The sequence below is a fragment of the Wyeomyia smithii genome, chromosome 1, assembly GCF_029784165.1.
Source record: "Wyeomyia smithii strain HCP4-BCI-WySm-NY-G18 chromosome 1, ASM2978416v1, whole genome shotgun sequence".
Classification (NCBI taxonomy): Eukaryota; Metazoa; Arthropoda; class Insecta; order Diptera; family Culicidae; genus Wyeomyia; species Wyeomyia smithii.
The window spans coordinates 65,738,527-65,757,609 of NC_073694.1; the positions used below are offsets into that span (position 1 = coordinate 65,738,527).

Here is a 19,083-nt window from a genome sequence, read left to right on the forward strand (position 1 = left end):
TGTGGCAAAAAGTGGTGACTGGCTCGCGATCAGCGGAAGTCGTAAAACGTGTGATGTAGAAACTGCCAGGAAATGCATGTGAAAAAAATTCTAACTTGTGAAACCAAATAGCAAAAAATTCGTGCAGGTTATTGTACCTATCCGAAGCATGACGAACCAATTTTTAAATCATGAACGTTGTTTATGAGAAGCGTGACGTGGTACTATAAATGTTAAACGGAAGAAAAAACGGTTAAACGATTTTTTATCTTAGTCTAAGACGAATAAATGTGCTGGGTGTGATTGTGATTTAACGATGTTTACGATGCGCCGTATGGAAGAACACATAAACACTCATAATTGCAGTGAAAACAGTTCTGGATGCAAATCGATTGTGATACTAAGCATTTTACTTCCCCTGAAGGCGCTAATTAGAATCGTGAATCAACACACCCCTTTTCACACTTGTGCGCGTAGTTCTCCTAGCACGTGCTGAAACCAGTTTCTCTGCACAGTAGCTAATACACGTTTCCATACAAAACATAATACCATTTTATTCTAAATACATTCATTTTCGATTAATCATACCTAAGCGTAAGCAGGTCAGCCAGTTTCCCGGCAAGAATATTGTCTAAATGGGACCCGTCCCAATAACATCGTCCGCACCCATCACAGATGTAAAATACGTCCACATTGGCCAGCACTGTGTCACCTACGTAGCCTGTATCGATCTTGGCCCCACTGGCCGTTTGGCCGGTTTCCAATGATTTCTTTAGCAAACGATCCAGTATCCAACTGCGATTCAACCTAATTCGCCCCATTTGTGTTTCCATCGGTTCCCGATGATTGTCCTCCCGATAGGAGCTAGGCATGGGCTGACCGTGCACCAGCATATAGATATCTTCCGGCTTGGCCGACAAAAAATGTCCACAGTTGCACAGCTGACAGCGGCTGAAAATATTCTCCTGAAAAACTACAACCCGATAATACCGGAGCACCTCCAGCAGTTGGTCTTCTACCCGATCGTTGCCAATCTTGTAGCAATAACCCGGTGGTAAGAATTCCGAAAACTACAACGGTTTAGAATAAAATAAGCCACACAAAAAAAAACAATCTCGACCCACAACAAACCTTCTGAAAGTTAGCACCGCGAGTCAACACGAACCGCTTCTCCTTCAGGGCCACAAAGACACACCGATCATGATTCTCGCCGCCCTTTATCGCCACCGTGTCGATACCGAAGCGTCGCAGCATCTTGGCCAATCCTTCGAGCATTTTATCACATACGAAACGCACCTCAGAAACGCTGCAAAACCAACAACAAAAATAAAGCAACTTGAAAAACCAACGTTTCCAACCATCCTTTGCTCTGCCCGACCGAGTAACACCCAACGCCCAACGTGATCAAGGTTATGCGTGTTTTTGGAATGAGAAGCTCTGCCTGAGGTGAAATGAAAACAGTTTTAATAATGGGTACAGTAATAAGTTCAGGTTACAATTACGATCGGTCTCATTTTGGTAGTTTGATTTGTACTTATGATGTCTAGTGTTTGTTCTTTGAGATTAACTTTTTTTCGGCACAATACCAACTTACAACACAGATTTTACATTTGGACTGGGCGGCTGCTGCAACTGTTGTTGCCGTTGAGCACTGGCGCCTGTCCTCGTGGCTTCCGTTACATTCTGCCCTGCTCGTTTGTTGTTGTACTTTTCATCACTGCCTCCAACTCGACGGGACGCTCTGCTCCCCCGAGATCGAGTCGACTTTTTTTTGCTGGTAACTCCATCACCACCTCCTGATTTAGTTTCGCACAACAAACCGTTCAGAATGTCGCCAGGGTCAAGTTTTAACTTCACCAGTTGCTTCCGGATCACATCGTAGATTTCCAGTAGACAGTACGCATCCAGTGCAGCGTACTGCAGCTGCTCCTTGCGCAGGGGTCGCTGAGCCCAATTCGAAAATTGATTCGATTTGTCTAATTTTTTACCAAGACATAGCTTAGCCAGATTGGCTAAATTTTTATTTGTCGTTTCCTCTACAAACAAAAAAGAAAGATTTAGCATAGAGCACGATAGTACTATAGAAAAACCCACCCGCGAAAGGAAACCTAAAATTTTTAACAGTATCTACATATCGCCACAAATCCTGCAGATCTAGTATAGACGAACTAGTCTGCGAATTGTAGGTAACATTGAACGATGGTAATGCTTTCTGGAACATAGAAATGTCGGTGGAAGGGGCAAACGCTAACTTCAAAATATCGTCGCGGTTGAACACGTTTTTCGCCAACGCCACCCAGTCGGTCGTCTCCAGCTGTCCCGTCATAACGTCGATCATGTACACGTTATCCCAGGTGGCAAGCTGTATCAGCGAAACCTCATTGCTGCCGCCAAACGTGGGCTTCCACTCGGAATCGAAAGATATGAGCGACTGCTGGCGGAGATCCGATATCATCGCGTAAAATTTATCCCGCGAATCCACCAGATGCACGTGGCGATCGTCCAAACACAGCGAATGTGTTGGTTCTCCCGAACTCGGTGCATCCCACACGTCGTTATCCACAGCCTTTTGACGGTCGTCAGGTTTGCTGCCGGCGCTGCAAAATATAGAAAAAAAAACATGTTTATCTCAATTCACAAACTTTAGCCCAAAATTCCTCTATTAATAAAATAGATATCCACCTCTCAACTATGTAATCCTGCACCAGCAGGGGAAGCTCGGTGAACTTTATACGATAGAATCGTGCCCACTTGGCCGCTTCAGCTTGATCATTGAAATTCGAGCACAAGCAGACCAATTCCATCTGCAGGTCGGTGTCATCCTTCGGGACGGTGTCTCGCACCATCTCATCCCAGGAATCTTTATCTATTGAGAATAACATTAGGAAGGTACTTTTTTAATTGGCATTGCGGATACGAATAGTTTTCTGACGTGCATACTCAAGCTCTTTTCGTAGTATCGCTTGTGCAGTAAAAACTGCAGTGCTCCGAAGTTCTTCATTTTATTCACGTTCGGTGTGAACTCCTTTGGAACATTGTAATTTTTCGCCAGTCGTTGTACTAATTTACTTAACGGCTTCTGATGCAGCTTACTATAGTATACATCTGTAACATCGTGTTCGCTGCAATTAAGTCATACTTGTTAAACTTTTCATCAATTAAATGACATGACTCACGTTATATAAAGAGAACAGTGGTTTTCCACCGATTGCCGTTTATCGAAGAACGAGTCCAACAATTTCACCACCGGTCGTTGCAACCGTTCAGCCTTATTCAAGTAATCTTCGGCAATCGAAATCTTATCCTGCATAAACAAAGGCATCACAAAATCGTGCTCATCGAACTCACTGAAAAGCTCCAGATCAATCGCAATCTGGCCGGCTTCTTTGTACTGCTTCCGAACAATCATTTGTCTCACTTGTGGAATGAACATCTCTCGACAGGGCAACATTTCAAAAGTGTCTACCACCATTCGAAACAGTTGACAATGGCCGTGTTTGGCCACGAAGTTGAACGCCACCATTCGCAAGTTATCGTCCACCAGAACGCTTGTGTCGGGTTTGTATTGCTTCTTAAATGAGGCTAACTCTTCAATCACTGCAATAAAGTACTCGATCAGAAAGATCTAAAAACACATTAAATCCACCAAAACTACCAGTATAGGCAAGCGAGCTGGTTTTCGGCGCATTGTTATCTCCACAGTTGGCGAACAGCTTCAGAGCCCACTCGAAAGGGTTCTGTGTATTCAGATAAAACATGTGCAATCGCTGCGTTATTAGTGGACCCTTTTTAAGGGCTTTGAAACTCTCCTGGAAACCCTCGAACCAATTGCCAATGCTTTCGTCCAGTGTGGTGTCAAAATCTCGTTCCCCAAGTCCGGCATGCCACCCTAGATGCGGAACAATTCTAATGCGCTCGTCTTCGAAGCATTTACCGGTGGAACCAAACGAAACGTTGGAATCGTTCGGTGACATCAGGTACTCCTCTTCCGTGTCATCCTAGTCGTCGAGAAGAAATGCGCTTAGAGGTATAAGAATAATACGAAACAAATTTCACTTACGCTGTTATACCCAGCTGGTATGTAACGAGCTCCCTCTTGGGAGCTGGGATCTGACATTGTAATTTGCGATAGCTAAACACAGAAATGATTGTCAATAGTAATAGTAAATACAATTTGTATGTTGAGCAAAGTGTGATAGATATGCTTCTTTAAATTTACCTAAATTTTAACAGTAAACTATTTTGTAAAATCTGAAAACGCGGCACTGACCAACTTTGTTTTGGTATTCGTAGACTCCGCCTCTTGAGAGAGCGATGAATCATTAATTTGGCATTTGACAGCTGTCACTTCTCATTTCAGTGTGCCAGTAAAAAAATAAAAGTTGCAATGCAACAAGGAAAGCGCTTAAGGGGGGACCCTACTATCACAGAACCGAACTGCTAAGTGCTCAGTGAATTTTGCAGCGCTCCCTAGGGGTGGAAAGAACGCTTTTTACACGGAAAATAAACAGAATTTATACTACTTTTATCGAAATCAATCAAACACACTGGTATAAATCTGTCGGCGAAAACACTACAGGTTAACCCTGCTAAGCATCTGTGAGAAGGAAAACACATTATTTCTAGGGGCTTGACAACTTTATTTCATGAAAAATATTTCGGTAATATTACACGATATTGGTTAATATATTTATTAATATCTATCATTAATTTATTTATTTATTTACATTAACTTCCCAACCATAGCGACATGTTGAAACGGTTTGATCAACAAGTAGGCACGAGCGGGGAAGCGTTTTTTTGTTTTGTACGGTTGGAGACGAAGCATCACCAAGCGACAGCAAATACTTTTTCTACTTGTTAATAGATTCTTACTAACTAAGCAAATGAAAATCGCAAATTCATGTGTTTCAAGTTGTGAATTGCTTCTAAAATGAATGAATATCAGTAGCAAGGAATGTAGCTTTACCGTATTTATAATTTGAATGCATAGCAATAGTATATTATAAGATGCGATGAATTTTGGTCATCGGTTGTTTTAATAAACAACTTTAGTCTTTGGCATTTTTTTTTTTTGCAATATAGCCGGTTGTACTTTTGGCATACCGTTTTACTATGTTTCTATACACCAACATCACAACGACGATAATATGACTTCAAAGAGTTTTGAAGTAACTAGAGGTGTGTCTGAAAATGCAACGATAAACACTTAGTAACAATGAATACAATCGAATTTTGCTAGTTGCACTAAATTCGTAGCCCAACTAGTGAAGGACTTTCACGCGTTGGTTTGAGCTATCCAGGTTGCAAGATGACACCGGTTGTTTCTTTTTGTTAGGATTACTAATCACCTATTGGGTTACGCAGTGTCTTGCCCCTAGCATCCTTCAAAACAGCTGACTCAGATAGCGGCATAGATAATTGTAGAACTGTTCCTTTATTGTTTTTTAGTAATCTACTCCTTTTAACTGTGAAAATAATCAGATTATTAACACGAGTTACATAAAGTGAGAGTCGCATCTTTTGTTTCAAGTCTCTAATTACCACCTCGTTTAGAGTCCTCTTAAAGAATATTCGTATATTACGTAACGTGAAGTTCGGAAATTTTCAAAACCCCCATCAACTAAGTAACGCAAATTTGCATGGTGGTCTTATGCAGTTCAACACTTCGCTGGATACCTTTCCTCCACCTCTCCCCTGAGCGCGTTATCTATTATACGAATGTTTCCATATATGAACGAACGCTAGGGGTAAGGCACTATTGATATACAATGGTGATTCGCTAACCGGTTGCTCATTAGTCGGGGGTTTGTTAGTTGGGCCCTCATCCATCTAAAAAGCGTTTTTATGTCAAAATTGAACGTCATTCAAATGCATGCAAGAAACCCGAAAAGTGAATAAATAATAAAATAAATTTTGACTACTCGTACTTGAGTTTATTTGTCATTGATTGTTGATGGTTACCTTGGATTACTCGAAAAAAATGACATTGATTACTTCGGAGTAATCTCAGGTTACGACGCATTTCGAAACCTCTTGAAACGAACCTCTTGAGATCCTTTTTCAGTGTTCTGTAAGGTTGTCACTTTCGGTTGTCAGCAGGGATACCAGATTTGTCAGCAAAACGCTGATTTGTTTTGATTCGCAGGTATGTGCGATTTTTTTTCAATCTCCATCCCGCATAATCAATAACCATAAACGGATGATAATCCATATGGTTTAAAGATACCCCACACAGTCGAAACTATATCCCGAACTAGTTGTTAGGCACGTTTTATGATTATTGATTATGCGGGATGATTAACTACATTTTTTTTCCCTATGACTTTCTCAAAATGTGTGCAGATTTTTACAAACTTCTGCCTGCTCGAGCGCATTTTTTCGAATCACGATTAGATTTTTATCAGATTTCAAAAAAAAAGACTGCACAATGGAACCAGTACCTCTTACAATCGCATTATTCGTTGCCCTAGAAGCTAACCTGATTTTACTTAACCTTATTCTGCTTATTTTTATTTAAATGGCATGTCGCATGTCGCATCAATGAGTAGAAAATCTATATTCTCCAGAATGGACTAGAGTCAATCGGCAAAATATTTAATATAATCTAATTAGAGGATGAAACTAGTTTATAAATTTTATTTCCGAATAAAGATGTGATTCATTTATTATAAACATTCGGAAAATTTGCGTTAAAAAATCCATCTGTGCCATGATTTTTAAAAACTCAAAGTACTTTCTCGAGTTGAAAAAAAAACTCACGAGCTGCATTTTATATTTTAACAATTTTCAAAAATAACCATCTATAACACATGGTACAATTGTAAATGGAAGAATTGCAACATTAACGGTATAAAACGCACGATTTTTCAATAACATTGATTGTTGCTCGTGTTTCAAATCAACACTTGTCGATTACAATACCTTCGTTACACTATTGTAATATGACAAACTCCACAAATGTGAATAATTGCGAATTTTTTCCAAAACGTTTTTGCATCGAACGTAATAGATTGTATTAAACGGGTTAAACTGTTGAAATAACCGTCAATTCAAAACATCGAATAAATTATGCCACATTATACCACTGGCAAAGCGGCATAAACGTACACGACAAATATATATTGCCCGAGAGCACAGAAAATTCAATTGTCATTTTTCAGTCCTTTTTGTGTGCACTTTCTGTTCGATCATATACCTGAAGTTGACCTTCCGTTCTGTGCTACTATGGAAAGTCGAAAACAGAGGGGATTCACTGCTGTCAAATTTCATATATGTGTGCGTTATCGCAGATCAATTAAGTTCGATAATCCACTTTTTCATGTTGGAAAAAAAATTTCAGCCAAATCGGTTCAATGGATGCTGAGAAAAACGTACCACTAGTTGAAAAAGCATGGTTTCGAGAAAAACGCACCCAACAGCGTAATACCACATACATAAGACATACGTAACACTCAGGAAGAAATCTTCCAAAAAAGTTGGTACAAAATGAACCACTCGAAAGTACCAACCTCTGTAAAAAAAAACCTATGTTTGAGTAGTTTATGGAGGTTGTGTACCTGCGCAGCCCTGCATTTGTCTCGTTCCCACTCGAAAAATGCAGCATTGATTTTGTAAACAACTTTTTTGACAGTTTCTTAAGGGATTTTGTTGAGGGCTCGAGTAGAGCCGCGATGAAGAAAATTCATTCCGTTCATTTTCGTCGAGCAGTTCAAACTGGTGTTGGTACCGGGTGATGTGGGGCAAAGAGTACCAAAAAAAATCGCTAGTGTTACGTATGTCTAAGTATGCGGTAATACCACATACATAAGACATACGTAACACTCAGGAAGAAATCTTCCAGAAAAGTTGGTACAAAATGAACTACTCGAATGGTACCACACCCTGAATAAAATCACTATTTGAGTTGTTTTTGAAGGCGGTGTACCTGCGCAGCCCTGCATTTGTCTCGTTTCTACTCGAAAAATGCTGCATTGATTTTGTAAATAAGTTTTTGACAGTTAATTATGGGATATTCTTTGGGGCTTGATAAGGCCGAGAAAAAGTAAACTCATTTGGTTCATTATTTATCGAGTAGTTTGACAGGGCGATGTACGGAGTACTATAAGGCAACGCGTGCCAGAAAAAAAAACGCCAGTGTAAGAAAATCCCATAAGGAACTGTCAAAGATTTATTCACATAATCAATGCAGCATATTTCGAGTAGGAACGAGACAAATGCAGGGCTGCGCAGGCACACTGCCTTCAAAAACAACTCAAACAGTGATTTTATTCAGAGGGCGGTACCATTCGAGTAGTTCATTTTGTACCAACTTTTTTAGAAGATTTCTTCCTGAGTGTTACGTATGTCTTATGTATATGGTAATACCACATACATAAGACATAAGTGTATCTCCTTCCACCGTGCACATCCACCGCGTGCGAGGCCTACCACGGAGTCGATGGCCTCTTCCTGGTTCTTTACTGAGGATAGTTTTGGTGGCTCTCTCGTCAGGTATTCTGGCTACATGTCCTACTCACTGAAGCCTGCCTTTTTTATGAGGGGGGGTTGTTAGTAGTTTAAGTATTTATGATAAATATTAGTAAATAATGAGTATGTGTATTCAATCACAAATGGTGACTTCTAAACACTATTAGAAAAATTGTAACTTTAATTGTTAGGATTTGTTTGCTTTCGAAATTAGGACTTATCAGTCGTAGGGATTTAAACCTACTTGTCAGGAAAGGGAAGTAAACTTACAACTAACGTAATTGCTAACTTATTGGTTAAAAAGAGAGCTTATCGTGGCAATTGAGGATTGCAACGATTTTTGTCGAAAATTGTCAATAATTTTATTCGACATAGCTTCTAATGTTTCAATACCAGTAAGTCTATGTAATTCGAGTGTACCAAACCAAGAAGGACGCTTCAAAATCATTTTCATTTTCGGGTACAGAAGGGGGCCGCAAGACCAAGTCTCCAGGGCTTAAAAACTTTCCATGCTGTACCAGTGGAGAGATTAGATTTGGCATCGCAGCATAGTAACCCGAGAGGTCAAATGAATTCTGCGTTGGAATGCCGTATAGTAAGACAAGGTTGAATATAGTGGATAGTCGAAGGGAACAGTGATAGTATGTAGTTGCAGAAAGTTGCATGAAAAGAAAAAAAGAATAGTTGTAACTGTGAAATAAATTTCGTTCATTTTTAATATATGTATGTAATATTTGTCTCGTATTCCGGTCTGCGTCCAGGGCCTCTCAAGGCAACCCCTCCCAACCGCACATATATTTAAATATTTTTATTCATTAAAACTCTTGTCAGATGAAACATTTGATAAATAATAATAACCATAGTACTAGTAATTTACATACCTGCTGTGCCTTAATCCTTTACTTACCCCGTTTTATGTTTGTTACCTTTAATCACTCTTTCATTGATCTTTGTTTGATTGTATTCCTCAGGGTAATTGCTTGATTCTTAGTTTGCTTTAATTCTTGATTTTTCTCGCATTTAAAAAAAAAAGAAACTGGATTGATAATTTGGTTTGAACAATAAAAAGTTATGTAAATAAGTCTGAATCACGACCGCGCATATATCTAACTACTGGTTGAGCGTTGGCTTTGAGAAAGTTGGTAACGCAATCTTTTGATTACTTTACCAAATTTCTTTACTGAGCCCTCTAGGCACCTCAGTAGAAAGCATGTCTTACTTGTCACAATAGTCAATTAAAACTGCTTAATCCGTAAAAGACGAAATCAATCACTCTGACCTTTTATCAAATTGTTAAATGATTCAAACATTCCACCCAATCATTATCATTAACATTCAACTTCGTCTTATTACGGCCGTTACAATGAAAGATTCTAATGAGCTTTATAGACATTTGAAATTATTTTACAATGGTCATGCTGTATGCAGTATTAGGTTAAGTTTTATTGCTTCTTTATATTGATTACAATCGAAAAGCCCATCAAAGTCTTTTCAAAGAACGTTTGAGGTGTTTTGCAACTAGCATCTGACCTTATTAGACTGGATCTATCTTGTATAATACATAACCGAAAAGAATATTTTAGTTCACGAATTTAAACCAGATATTACTAATTGCAAAACCGTCAAGCCCCTCAACCTAGGAGAGGGAAGAAGGACGCTTCAAAATCATTTTCAGAATTTTATTCTGAATCCTTTGCAGCATTTTTTTCCTTGTTTAACAACAACTTGACCAGATCAGTACAGCATAAAGCATTGCTGGTCTAAAAATGTGTTTGTTAATCAAAAGTTTATTCTTTAAACAAAGTTTGGAATTTCTGTTAATGAGAGGATATAAACATCTCGTATATTTGATACACTTTGCTTGAATACTTCCAATGTGCTCTTTAAAAATAAGTTTTTTATCATAAATTAGTACTTAACCTTGTCAGACCAACTTAAAATAACCCCATTCATCTTGATAACGTGATTATTGTTTGGCTTAAGGAAAGTAGCCCTAGTCTTAAGGGGAAAAATTATCATTTGAGTTTTAGAAGCATTGGGAGAAATTCTCCACTTTCGCAAATAGGAAGAAAAAATATCTAAACTTTTCTGCAATCGACTGCATATGACACGAAAACTTTTTCCTTTTACGGAAATGCTTGTATGATCACAGAACAATGATTTTGTGCATCCTGGAGGCAAATCAGGAAGATCTGAAGAAAAAATATTGTACAGGACTGGACCCAAGACTGAACCTTGAGGCACATCTGCTCTGACAGGTAATCTATCAGATTTTGAATTCTGATAGACAACCTGCAGAGTTCTATCAGTAAGATGACTTTTTAAAATTTTGATTAGGAAAATTGGAAAATTAAAAGTTTGCTATTTCGCAATCGAACCGTTATGCCAAACACTGTCGAATGCTTTTTCTATGTCTAAACAAGCAGCTCCAGTGGAATAACCTTCAGATTTGTTCGCTCGTATCATTTTAGTAACTCTGAGCAATTGATGAGCAGTGGAATGCTCATGGCTAAATCCAAACTGTTCATCTGGTTTTTTTAAGAATCTTCGACAGCTTCCAAAAGGGAGTTGAATATGGTTTCAATTTTTCAACTTTAGTCTCAAAATTTTGATTTCTCAGAAGAGTAAACCTATGTTTAATCTCTTTTTGTAAATCTTTATAAATAATTTTAAAACCTGGGTCACGATAACGTTGATATTGACGTCTGCGGACATTTTTCAAACGAATTAGAAGTTGAAGATTTTCGTCAATTATTGGTGAATCAAATTTCACTTGAGCCTTTGGAACAGAATAATTTCTTGCATCAATAATTGCACATTTCAATGCTTCCAAAGCGGAATCAATATTCACTTCGTTTTGCAAATCTAGCTCATTATTGAAATTATTTTCAATATGAGTTTTATTTCTTTCCCAATTAGCCTTGTGACAATAGGGTCGTTCAGCTATTCACGGATTTTCGATCAATGTATTATATCATCTGAAAGAGGGTAATTTTCTGTGCAAAACGTGATTTTTCAGAACTTTATATCATTATCCTTCGTATTTTAAATGAAGAATTGAAATTCGCTCTAAATCACTACAATGACAGTTGGTATAAGGACAAACCACATACATAAGACATACGTAACACTCAGGAAGAAATCTTCCAAAAAAGTTGGTACAAAATGAACTACTCGAAAGTACCATCTGTAAAAAAAACCTCTATTTGAGTAGTTTATGGAGGTTGTGTACCTGCGCAGCCCTGCATTTGTTTCGTTCCCACTCGAAAAATGCAGCATTGATTTTGTAAACAACTTTTTGACAGTTTCGTAAGGGATTTTGTTGAGGGCTCGAGTGAGCCGCGATGAAGAAAATTCATTCCGTTCATTTTCGTCGAGCAGTTCATACTGGTGTTGGTACCGGGTGATGTGGGGCAAAGAGTACCAAAAAAATATCGCCAGTGTTACGTATGTCTAAGTATGTGGTTTTACTTTCGAACAATTCAATTTCACCGGCTTCTTACTCAGGCAGAATATCAAATAAATTTAAGCTAGTGTCAGAAAGAGATACCTCTCTTTTCTTCCCCGTAGCGATTGCGATATATTTGCGGATCGTTTCAATAGAACTCTCCAATTCTGCATGTATTGGTGCACTTTACACCGTGAAAGTCGGATTGAAAATTAGGCTAACAATGTGCTGTCAAAATGCCTGCATTGATTGCGGAATTTTCATTTTCTTTCACAGACTTGAAACTTAATTTATTCCTACGCGGATTGTGTGATTTGTTTACGTATAGTTCGGACATTGACAGCTGTAGCAGGAGTGCGCAGTTTGCGAACTCACCATCGATAGCGAGACAGCGTTTGGATGGAACTGAATTTTTTGTGAAGGCAGGTGTTACATGTTTAGTTACTGTACTTTTGATTTAAATTCAATGGCTTTTATTGTCTATTTCATTGCTATTTAGTCTCTCAGCCTTTTATTCATAGACGTCAAAAATATTTATATCTCTCTCTGAGTATTGTTAGTCTGAAAGGGTAATTCATCTTCTACAAATTATGCATTCGACAATGTTTTGTCATCAGGTAGACTCATTATGTACTTTTTGATTGTTGAAATTTGTTCACAAGCTCTACAAACTTTTTAGCAAAATGTTTCGCACTGAAAATTTTACTTGCTATCGCTTACATTGGTGGAAATAAGTATTCGTCATAAATTCATTATGCGATAAATTAATGCATGACGAAATCTTATATGTACACCAGTGTACGTCAGTTTGCGTGATTAACTGCAGAAAAGTGCCATATGAAAATTAAAATGGGTAGAATTTTACCCATTAATGGGTTTTTGACGCGCACCGCGTAGAAACGGTAGAAACCAAACAAAGCAAGCTGTCGTAAACTATATATGCTAAGACAAGACGCGACAGCTGGTCACCGTTACATGCAACCAATTTGAACCGGCTGCTGATTGACTGAATCCGATAACGCAATCGTTACGTAGAAAATACAACGAGGTTACTTTTCACTGTAAAGCAGTGATGCTGGAGAGTCATAATTTAGCTATTATAATTGTTCATAAATAATGATGCAAAAGTTTGCAAGGTAGGGGCCATCCATTAATGATGTCACGCACTTAGGGGGGGGGGGAGTGGGTTACGGTTATTGTGACATTTTGTGACATATGGGGGAGGGGGGGCTAGCTTGAGTGTGACATCACATTTCAACAAAAAAAAAACAGCTATATCACCGAGTTACTTGTTAAAGCAAGCAAACCAAATTATGGTTGTTAAGGGATGTTACGGATGCGGATGCAGATGTGTTTTATTCGCTCATTTCGTCGATTTGTCGCGCCGCAGTATGAAAGCTTTTGAAGCGAGCAAAAAATACACCAAGAATAAAATGTTATGAAGCGATTTTTTTCAACATCCGCAAGATATCTCGTGATACATGATGCGTATGTCAACATTTAGGCTATTGTTTCGCATTTACGGATGCGGATACGGATATCCGAACATACCTAACCATAACCACACCGAGCGGTGCTTGGCTTTGAAAACAACAACCGCCGGAAATAGAAATGCTCAGGTAACAGTGAGTTCATAATTTTGGCAACGCCGTAGCAATACAACGAGTAGCAACAAGGAACTATTGAGTATTGTGCCGTGTCAAATAAATGTTGTATGAACAAAAAAAAAAGAACTATCGAATCAAATGTTGCTTCGTTTGTGTGGCACCCAAACCTAATAGATGCGAAAATCGCTTGCTATCCAAGACAGCAACGATCAACGGTGAATGGCAGCTTCACGGTGCGCTTGCTTATTGTCCAACTTAAATTGGTGTTATACCTACTTGCATCATTCATTCATGCTAGTATAGCTTTTTATTTTGCTTAAAATTTACTCATAAAATAAAACACATAATTTTATTTTTAAGTTTGAAAAACACAGTGTCCATTAGTTTTACATGTTTGTTTATGAATGGCAGCGCAAGTTCATTCCTGTTTCCAGTCTCTGTCAAACAAAGGTGTCGGTAGTTTGTTTGTGAAAAGTAAAACTTGCAATCATGAATCGAAGTGATCTTTTTAAATCATTATACAGTGCGTACTTAAAAGCATTTCCTGATAAGAAAAAGCAACAGTGCCAGTTAAATGCTGTCGATTTCTGGAATCAATGTAAGGGCAAAGACGTCGCCGTCTTGGAGGAAAAAATCAACAACAAAATCAAAGAGCTGGACGCGTTACAGTTACAGAAAAAAGGGCACCTCCTTCAGTTTTGGGGAAAATCTTTGAATGTTTCTAAGGAACCAGCCACGGAACCAGCCCAAGCATCACAATGCGAAAAGCCTTCTAACGACATTCAGGAATATCCTCAGCCGTCATCATCAGGTTTACTCAAACGTCCTGCTCCAGCGCAGGAACAGCTTAAAACCGAGATCAGTCACGTGAACGCTGAAGTGATGTTTCTGACCAACAAGAAGCACTCAGGACAATTAACAAATGACGAACAGATGAAACTAGAAGGACTCAAAAGTAAAAAGGTTAAACTTGAAAATCAAGAAAGATGATCGAGAACGTCAACTGAAATATCGCGAAAAAATAAAGAAGGCAAAAGAGAAGCTTTTATGTGACATTCCAGAAGCAGGTAAATGTGTAATATTGGTCGTATACTCGAAACACTAAATTTTAATATTTCAGGAAATTATCTTTCAACCCGAAATTCTGCAGGCCCGTCATGAGGAGCAGCAACCACAGCTTCTTAAAACCATATGTGATCTTGCACTACACGGTTCTGCGGCTCAAGAAAAACGACGCGATGAGAGTATGAGGAGTCTCAAAACTTTAGATGAGTTGACTTCTGCACTTCAAGGAAGAGGATACGCTATCAAAAGGTCAGCAACATACCTTCGATTGATACCAAAACGGGTTGATTCTTTTGAAGGAAAACGTCATGTCAACACGGTGCCAGTGAAGCTGCTACGTGCGAGCAATGCCCATCATAAGGACCATTGCGGTGGTCGATTTTGTACAGCGACCATAAGAGCATTGGAAGAGCTTTCATCTATACTTGGACCCAATGAAGTGGGAATCATCAGCCAGGACGATAAGGCGCGCGTGGCAGTTGGGCTCACGGCTGCCAACAAGCAGTCCCCAATTCTCATGCATGTTGAGTACCGAATCAAGCTACCTGAGCATGACTGGATCGTCGCGAATAAGCACAAACTTATCCCGTCAGTATACGCTGGTATCGAGATCAAATTGAACGGCCTTGGTAGACCGGAGGCTGTAGGATACTCTGGACCAACTTACGTGGCTATCCGTTCAGGCAAACATTCTTCTTCAACAGCATTTTCACATGCTTTAGATTTCAAGCGGTTGCTTACCCTAAAAGCGTTCGACAGTATTTTGAAAATTGATGGACTAGTCAAACCGGTTCTAGTTTTTACTGTCGATGGCGGACCGGACGAAAACCCTCGGTACCGCAAGGTCATCCAAATTGCAATACATCATTTCAAAGAGTATAATTTAGACGCGATGTTTGTAACGAATGCACCGGGAAGAAGGGCTTTCAACAGAGTGGAGCGACGTATGGCCCCTTTGGGAACTTTCCGGATTGGTCATACCGCACGATCATTTTGGATCCCATTTAGATTCACAGCTTCGAACCACGGTGATCAAAACTGGTTTGCGGTACATGTAAGAACCAGCCAGTATCTGCTTCAGATAGTAAAATGTACAGACAGGTAATTTCCTTACAAGTTATTGAAGGTTACGAGTGATAAAAATGTATTATCCATATTTTCAGAAACTGTTGTCCCCTAGTTCGAAGTAGTATCAAACAGAAAAATCCTAATGGTTTTTTGCCTCCTCCAATCTCTCTGTCCCAAACATGCCATGCCTTGATTGGGACGTCTAAGGACGAAACTCAACGGTTTCCTTCAATGTTCGTGTTGAACTCATTACAACGTGAAAAAATCCTGCCAAAGATTATGTTGGGATTTAAAACAATTCCATACGACCTGTACTGCCCATCAGTGAACGGTTCGTTAAATGAACGAATATGTACAACTTGTGGTTTATATTTTGCGTCGGTTGTTATGCTTCGCGAGCATAAGAAAATTCACAAGAACACTTCCACTACAACAGTGAGGAAAGTGCGTCCTACAAAAATTGTGGCAAAACGGGAACAAGAATGTTTGGCTGTTGTGGAGAAGACTTGGAGTGCGAATGGGTTGAAGAAGAGGAACTAGATTTTGATAATCTTTCAGGTATCCTCACTGATGCCACAGTAACTGACTCGGCTTTTCCTGTCGTCGATATACGACTGCACCAACAGAATCCTTGGACTGAGGATTGAACTGTAATATGTTAAAATTTTGTTTCTCTTTTGCATTTCTTTGAAATAAATATAGTTTTTTCACAAATTACATTTTCAGTTACTTCTAAACAAAAAAGGTGCCGAGTAGGGGGGGGGGGGTTATGAAAACGTGACATAATTACAGAGGGGGATCAAAGGTGTTGTGACAGTTTGGGACGAGGGGGAGGGGGGGGCTAATTTTTCTTAAATTTTGCGTGACATCATTAAGGGATCGCCCCGTACATGATATTACCGAGTAATGTATTTCACTGTTATAACTTTAAAAATGCATTGATTAATCGTTTTTTACTATTTCGGTTGAAGTCCAAGAAACTTAGGAAGAAAAAATTTGGGTACCAAGAAACTTAGGAAGAAAAAATTTGATAGTAGAAGTAAACTTTATTGAACATAAAATAATAAATAAAAATTGAGTATTATTCGCCTATATATTGCAATTTTAATTTGTTTTATTTTCATTGTTGTTAAAAATTATCATTCTGGCATCAACGGTATGGAACGTTCAAAAAAATTTCGACGGGGATTACGGCCGTTACGAAAAGAAAAATAAGAAGCCAGCTGTCGCGTCTAGCAATACTCAGAGGGAGAGATATGCGAAGAGAGTGTTGTAAGCCAAACGAACATGTCAAAATTCGAGCCAAACGAACAAGAAAGGTAACACATTGAAAGGTATTGCAATAAGGTTCAATAAAGAATATATTTATTTTTACACGTTTTTCATGTTTTATTGCTAAAACATGAATTGAGTTGCTTCATCACTGTGATTTTTAACTGGTGTTTCACAAATTCTTTCTATGGTCTACAGAATGATGATGAAAGTATGTAAAATTAAACATAAACATAAAAGTTAACACCTTCACGGTTTTTGTGATGCACTTTATTATTCCTCAGGACTTCCACCGTCACTATCAGTTACTATAAAAAAGTAAGTGAACATTGCGCTTTGAGAAGAAATCTGGCACCTCTGATATGTGAAACCTAGTTGCCAAATTGGCGGTTTTTTCATCGCTTATCTCTCCCTCTGAGGATCTCTAGTCGCGTCTTGTCTTAGTATATATGTACTGCGATTATTTTCACAAACTCTGAACTGAAAATCGTGTTGCTAAGCAGCCGAAACAAAGTTACAAGCCATTTCATACCATTTTTTCTTGCTGAGAAGCAGAAAAGTTTGAGTTTTGTTGGGTAAGTTTTTGATCGGATTTATTCTTATGGCTGAGTGTTTTTTTTCTCGATCTACCGTAATATGTGACGAAGAGAAGTGTTTTTGTTCAAACATTTGCTTTTTCATAGATGTAGCGTAAACTTATTCTTCGAAGGAAGTTAGCTATGAACAGCGTCGTATACAATCTAGTTTGTTCAGCAGGCCGCAACCGCAATTCGGAGACCTACACCTATAATGTGACTACGAGAGCGTCACAAAGGTTGTCAGTTGTTAGCTTTCAAGGATCAGTTCAGTAGTGAAATTTCTAAGCTGAGTTTGATGTGTCCCTCTACCACGCTGTTCTTGCAGCTAGCGGATCTGTTTAAAGCACTAGAAATTGTTGGTCGATTGCGCGCCCTACACTAAGGGCATCCTTAACGGTGCGCTTCTATACCCCGTTTGGCAGTGCTCTATCATCACTTCATACCGTACTGGTCGCTGCTAAACGCGCTAGAGAAATAGTAGCCCGATAACAGCGCTGCTAAAGCCTGTAGTACTTTATTTGACCGAGCGTTAAATATTTGTCACTTTTTGACAGATAAAAATTTGGTCAAAGATAATTATTTGTCACTCTCTAATTTTAACATGGGGTAAACACGGGCAAACAACAACCATGATGTCAAATAAATTTGACCATTATGTCAGAAGGTCAAATATTTGACCATTAGACAAAGAGTATACTACAGGCTTAAAGGTTATGCTGGATGAAACGTCAAACTGAGACGACCAGTGTGAAAACGGGTGAGTAAGCAAAATAGCCGCACTGTACACAGCCGACATAACAACTTAAATAGTAGCAGACTGTTAAGGATGCCCTAAGAAATAGATTAAGGAGAAAATTCACATCGTGCTAAGGCAAGCGGCCTTCCCTACGAAATAGAAGATGGCTGAAGTTGGAGCTGGATCGCGCGAGTTGGGTAAAGTATTGCTTGCCAAGCAGTCACCTTTGAGAACTTCAGTATCAGTTTCTGAATCTCAGAAACTGTATAAAGCTATTTTCATAGAAAAAACAGCTTGCACACAGATTTGACATGATTTGATTTGTGGTAGACGAGATGTGCACTCTTAGGTTCAATTGAAAATTAGAAATAAGAAATAAGCGATTGGATATTGAAATTTTTTTAAATTAGAAAAAAAGAAACCATAAATTGGGTTGAGTTTTGGAAATGGAAAATAAAAATTTCAAATTCCAAAAATAAGTTTGTAATAAGAAATTGTTATTAGAAATTTGAAATAAAATATAGATCATGGACAAGATAGTAAAAAAATAAGGAATAAAATATTGGAATTGCGAATCGAAATTATAAATTGGAAGTTGCGAATATTTCCTAGTTATAGTTGTTAAAAAGTTAGATATAAAAGTTATTGATATAAAATCAGATAATAGAAATTATAAAACAGATAATAAAAATTATGAAACCGATATTAGAAATTAGATATAATGCATTGAAAATTAGAAACCATGTACAGGAAATAGAAAATTGGAAATTAAAAATTTGAAATGGGAAAATAAAAATCAGAAATTGTAGAAAAATTAGAATTTCAAAATTAAAAATGGGGGGTATGGATTGCAAATGAGTC

The 19,083-nt window shown here is 38.4% G+C and overlaps 2 protein-coding genes across 2 annotated transcripts; one reads left to right on the forward strand and one right to left on the reverse strand.

Annotated features, from left to right (window-relative positions):
* Window positions 1-513: 513 nt before the first annotated feature.
* Window positions 514-4,327, reverse strand: LOC129733903 (exonuclease mut-7 homolog). The gene is made up of 10 exons (XM_055695503.1): window positions 4,199-4,327; window positions 4,040-4,111; window positions 3,635-3,977; window positions 3,156-3,576; window positions 2,920-3,101; window positions 2,662-2,845; window positions 2,074-2,576; window positions 1,574-2,015; window positions 1,111-1,285; window positions 514-1,049 (listed from the first exon to the last, which is right to left on the reverse strand). Exons 2-10 carry the CDS (start codon window positions 4,094-4,096, stop codon window positions 558-560), a joined length of 2,799 nt encoding a protein of 932 aa, XP_055551478.1. The 5' UTR covers window positions 4,097-4,111; window positions 4,199-4,327; the 3' UTR covers window positions 514-557.
* Window positions 4,328-13,227: 8,900 nt separating this feature from the next.
* Window positions 13,228-16,378, forward strand: LOC129729044 (uncharacterized). The gene is made up of 3 exons (XM_055687527.1): window positions 13,228-14,570; window positions 14,624-15,669; window positions 15,732-16,378. The coding sequence occupies exons 2-3, from the start codon at window positions 14,750-14,752 to the stop codon at window positions 16,174-16,176; spliced, it is 1,365 nt and encodes a 454-aa protein (XP_055543502.1). The 5' UTR covers window positions 13,228-14,570; window positions 14,624-14,749; the 3' UTR covers window positions 16,177-16,378.
* The last annotated feature ends 2,705 nt before the right edge of the window (window positions 16,379-19,083 follow it).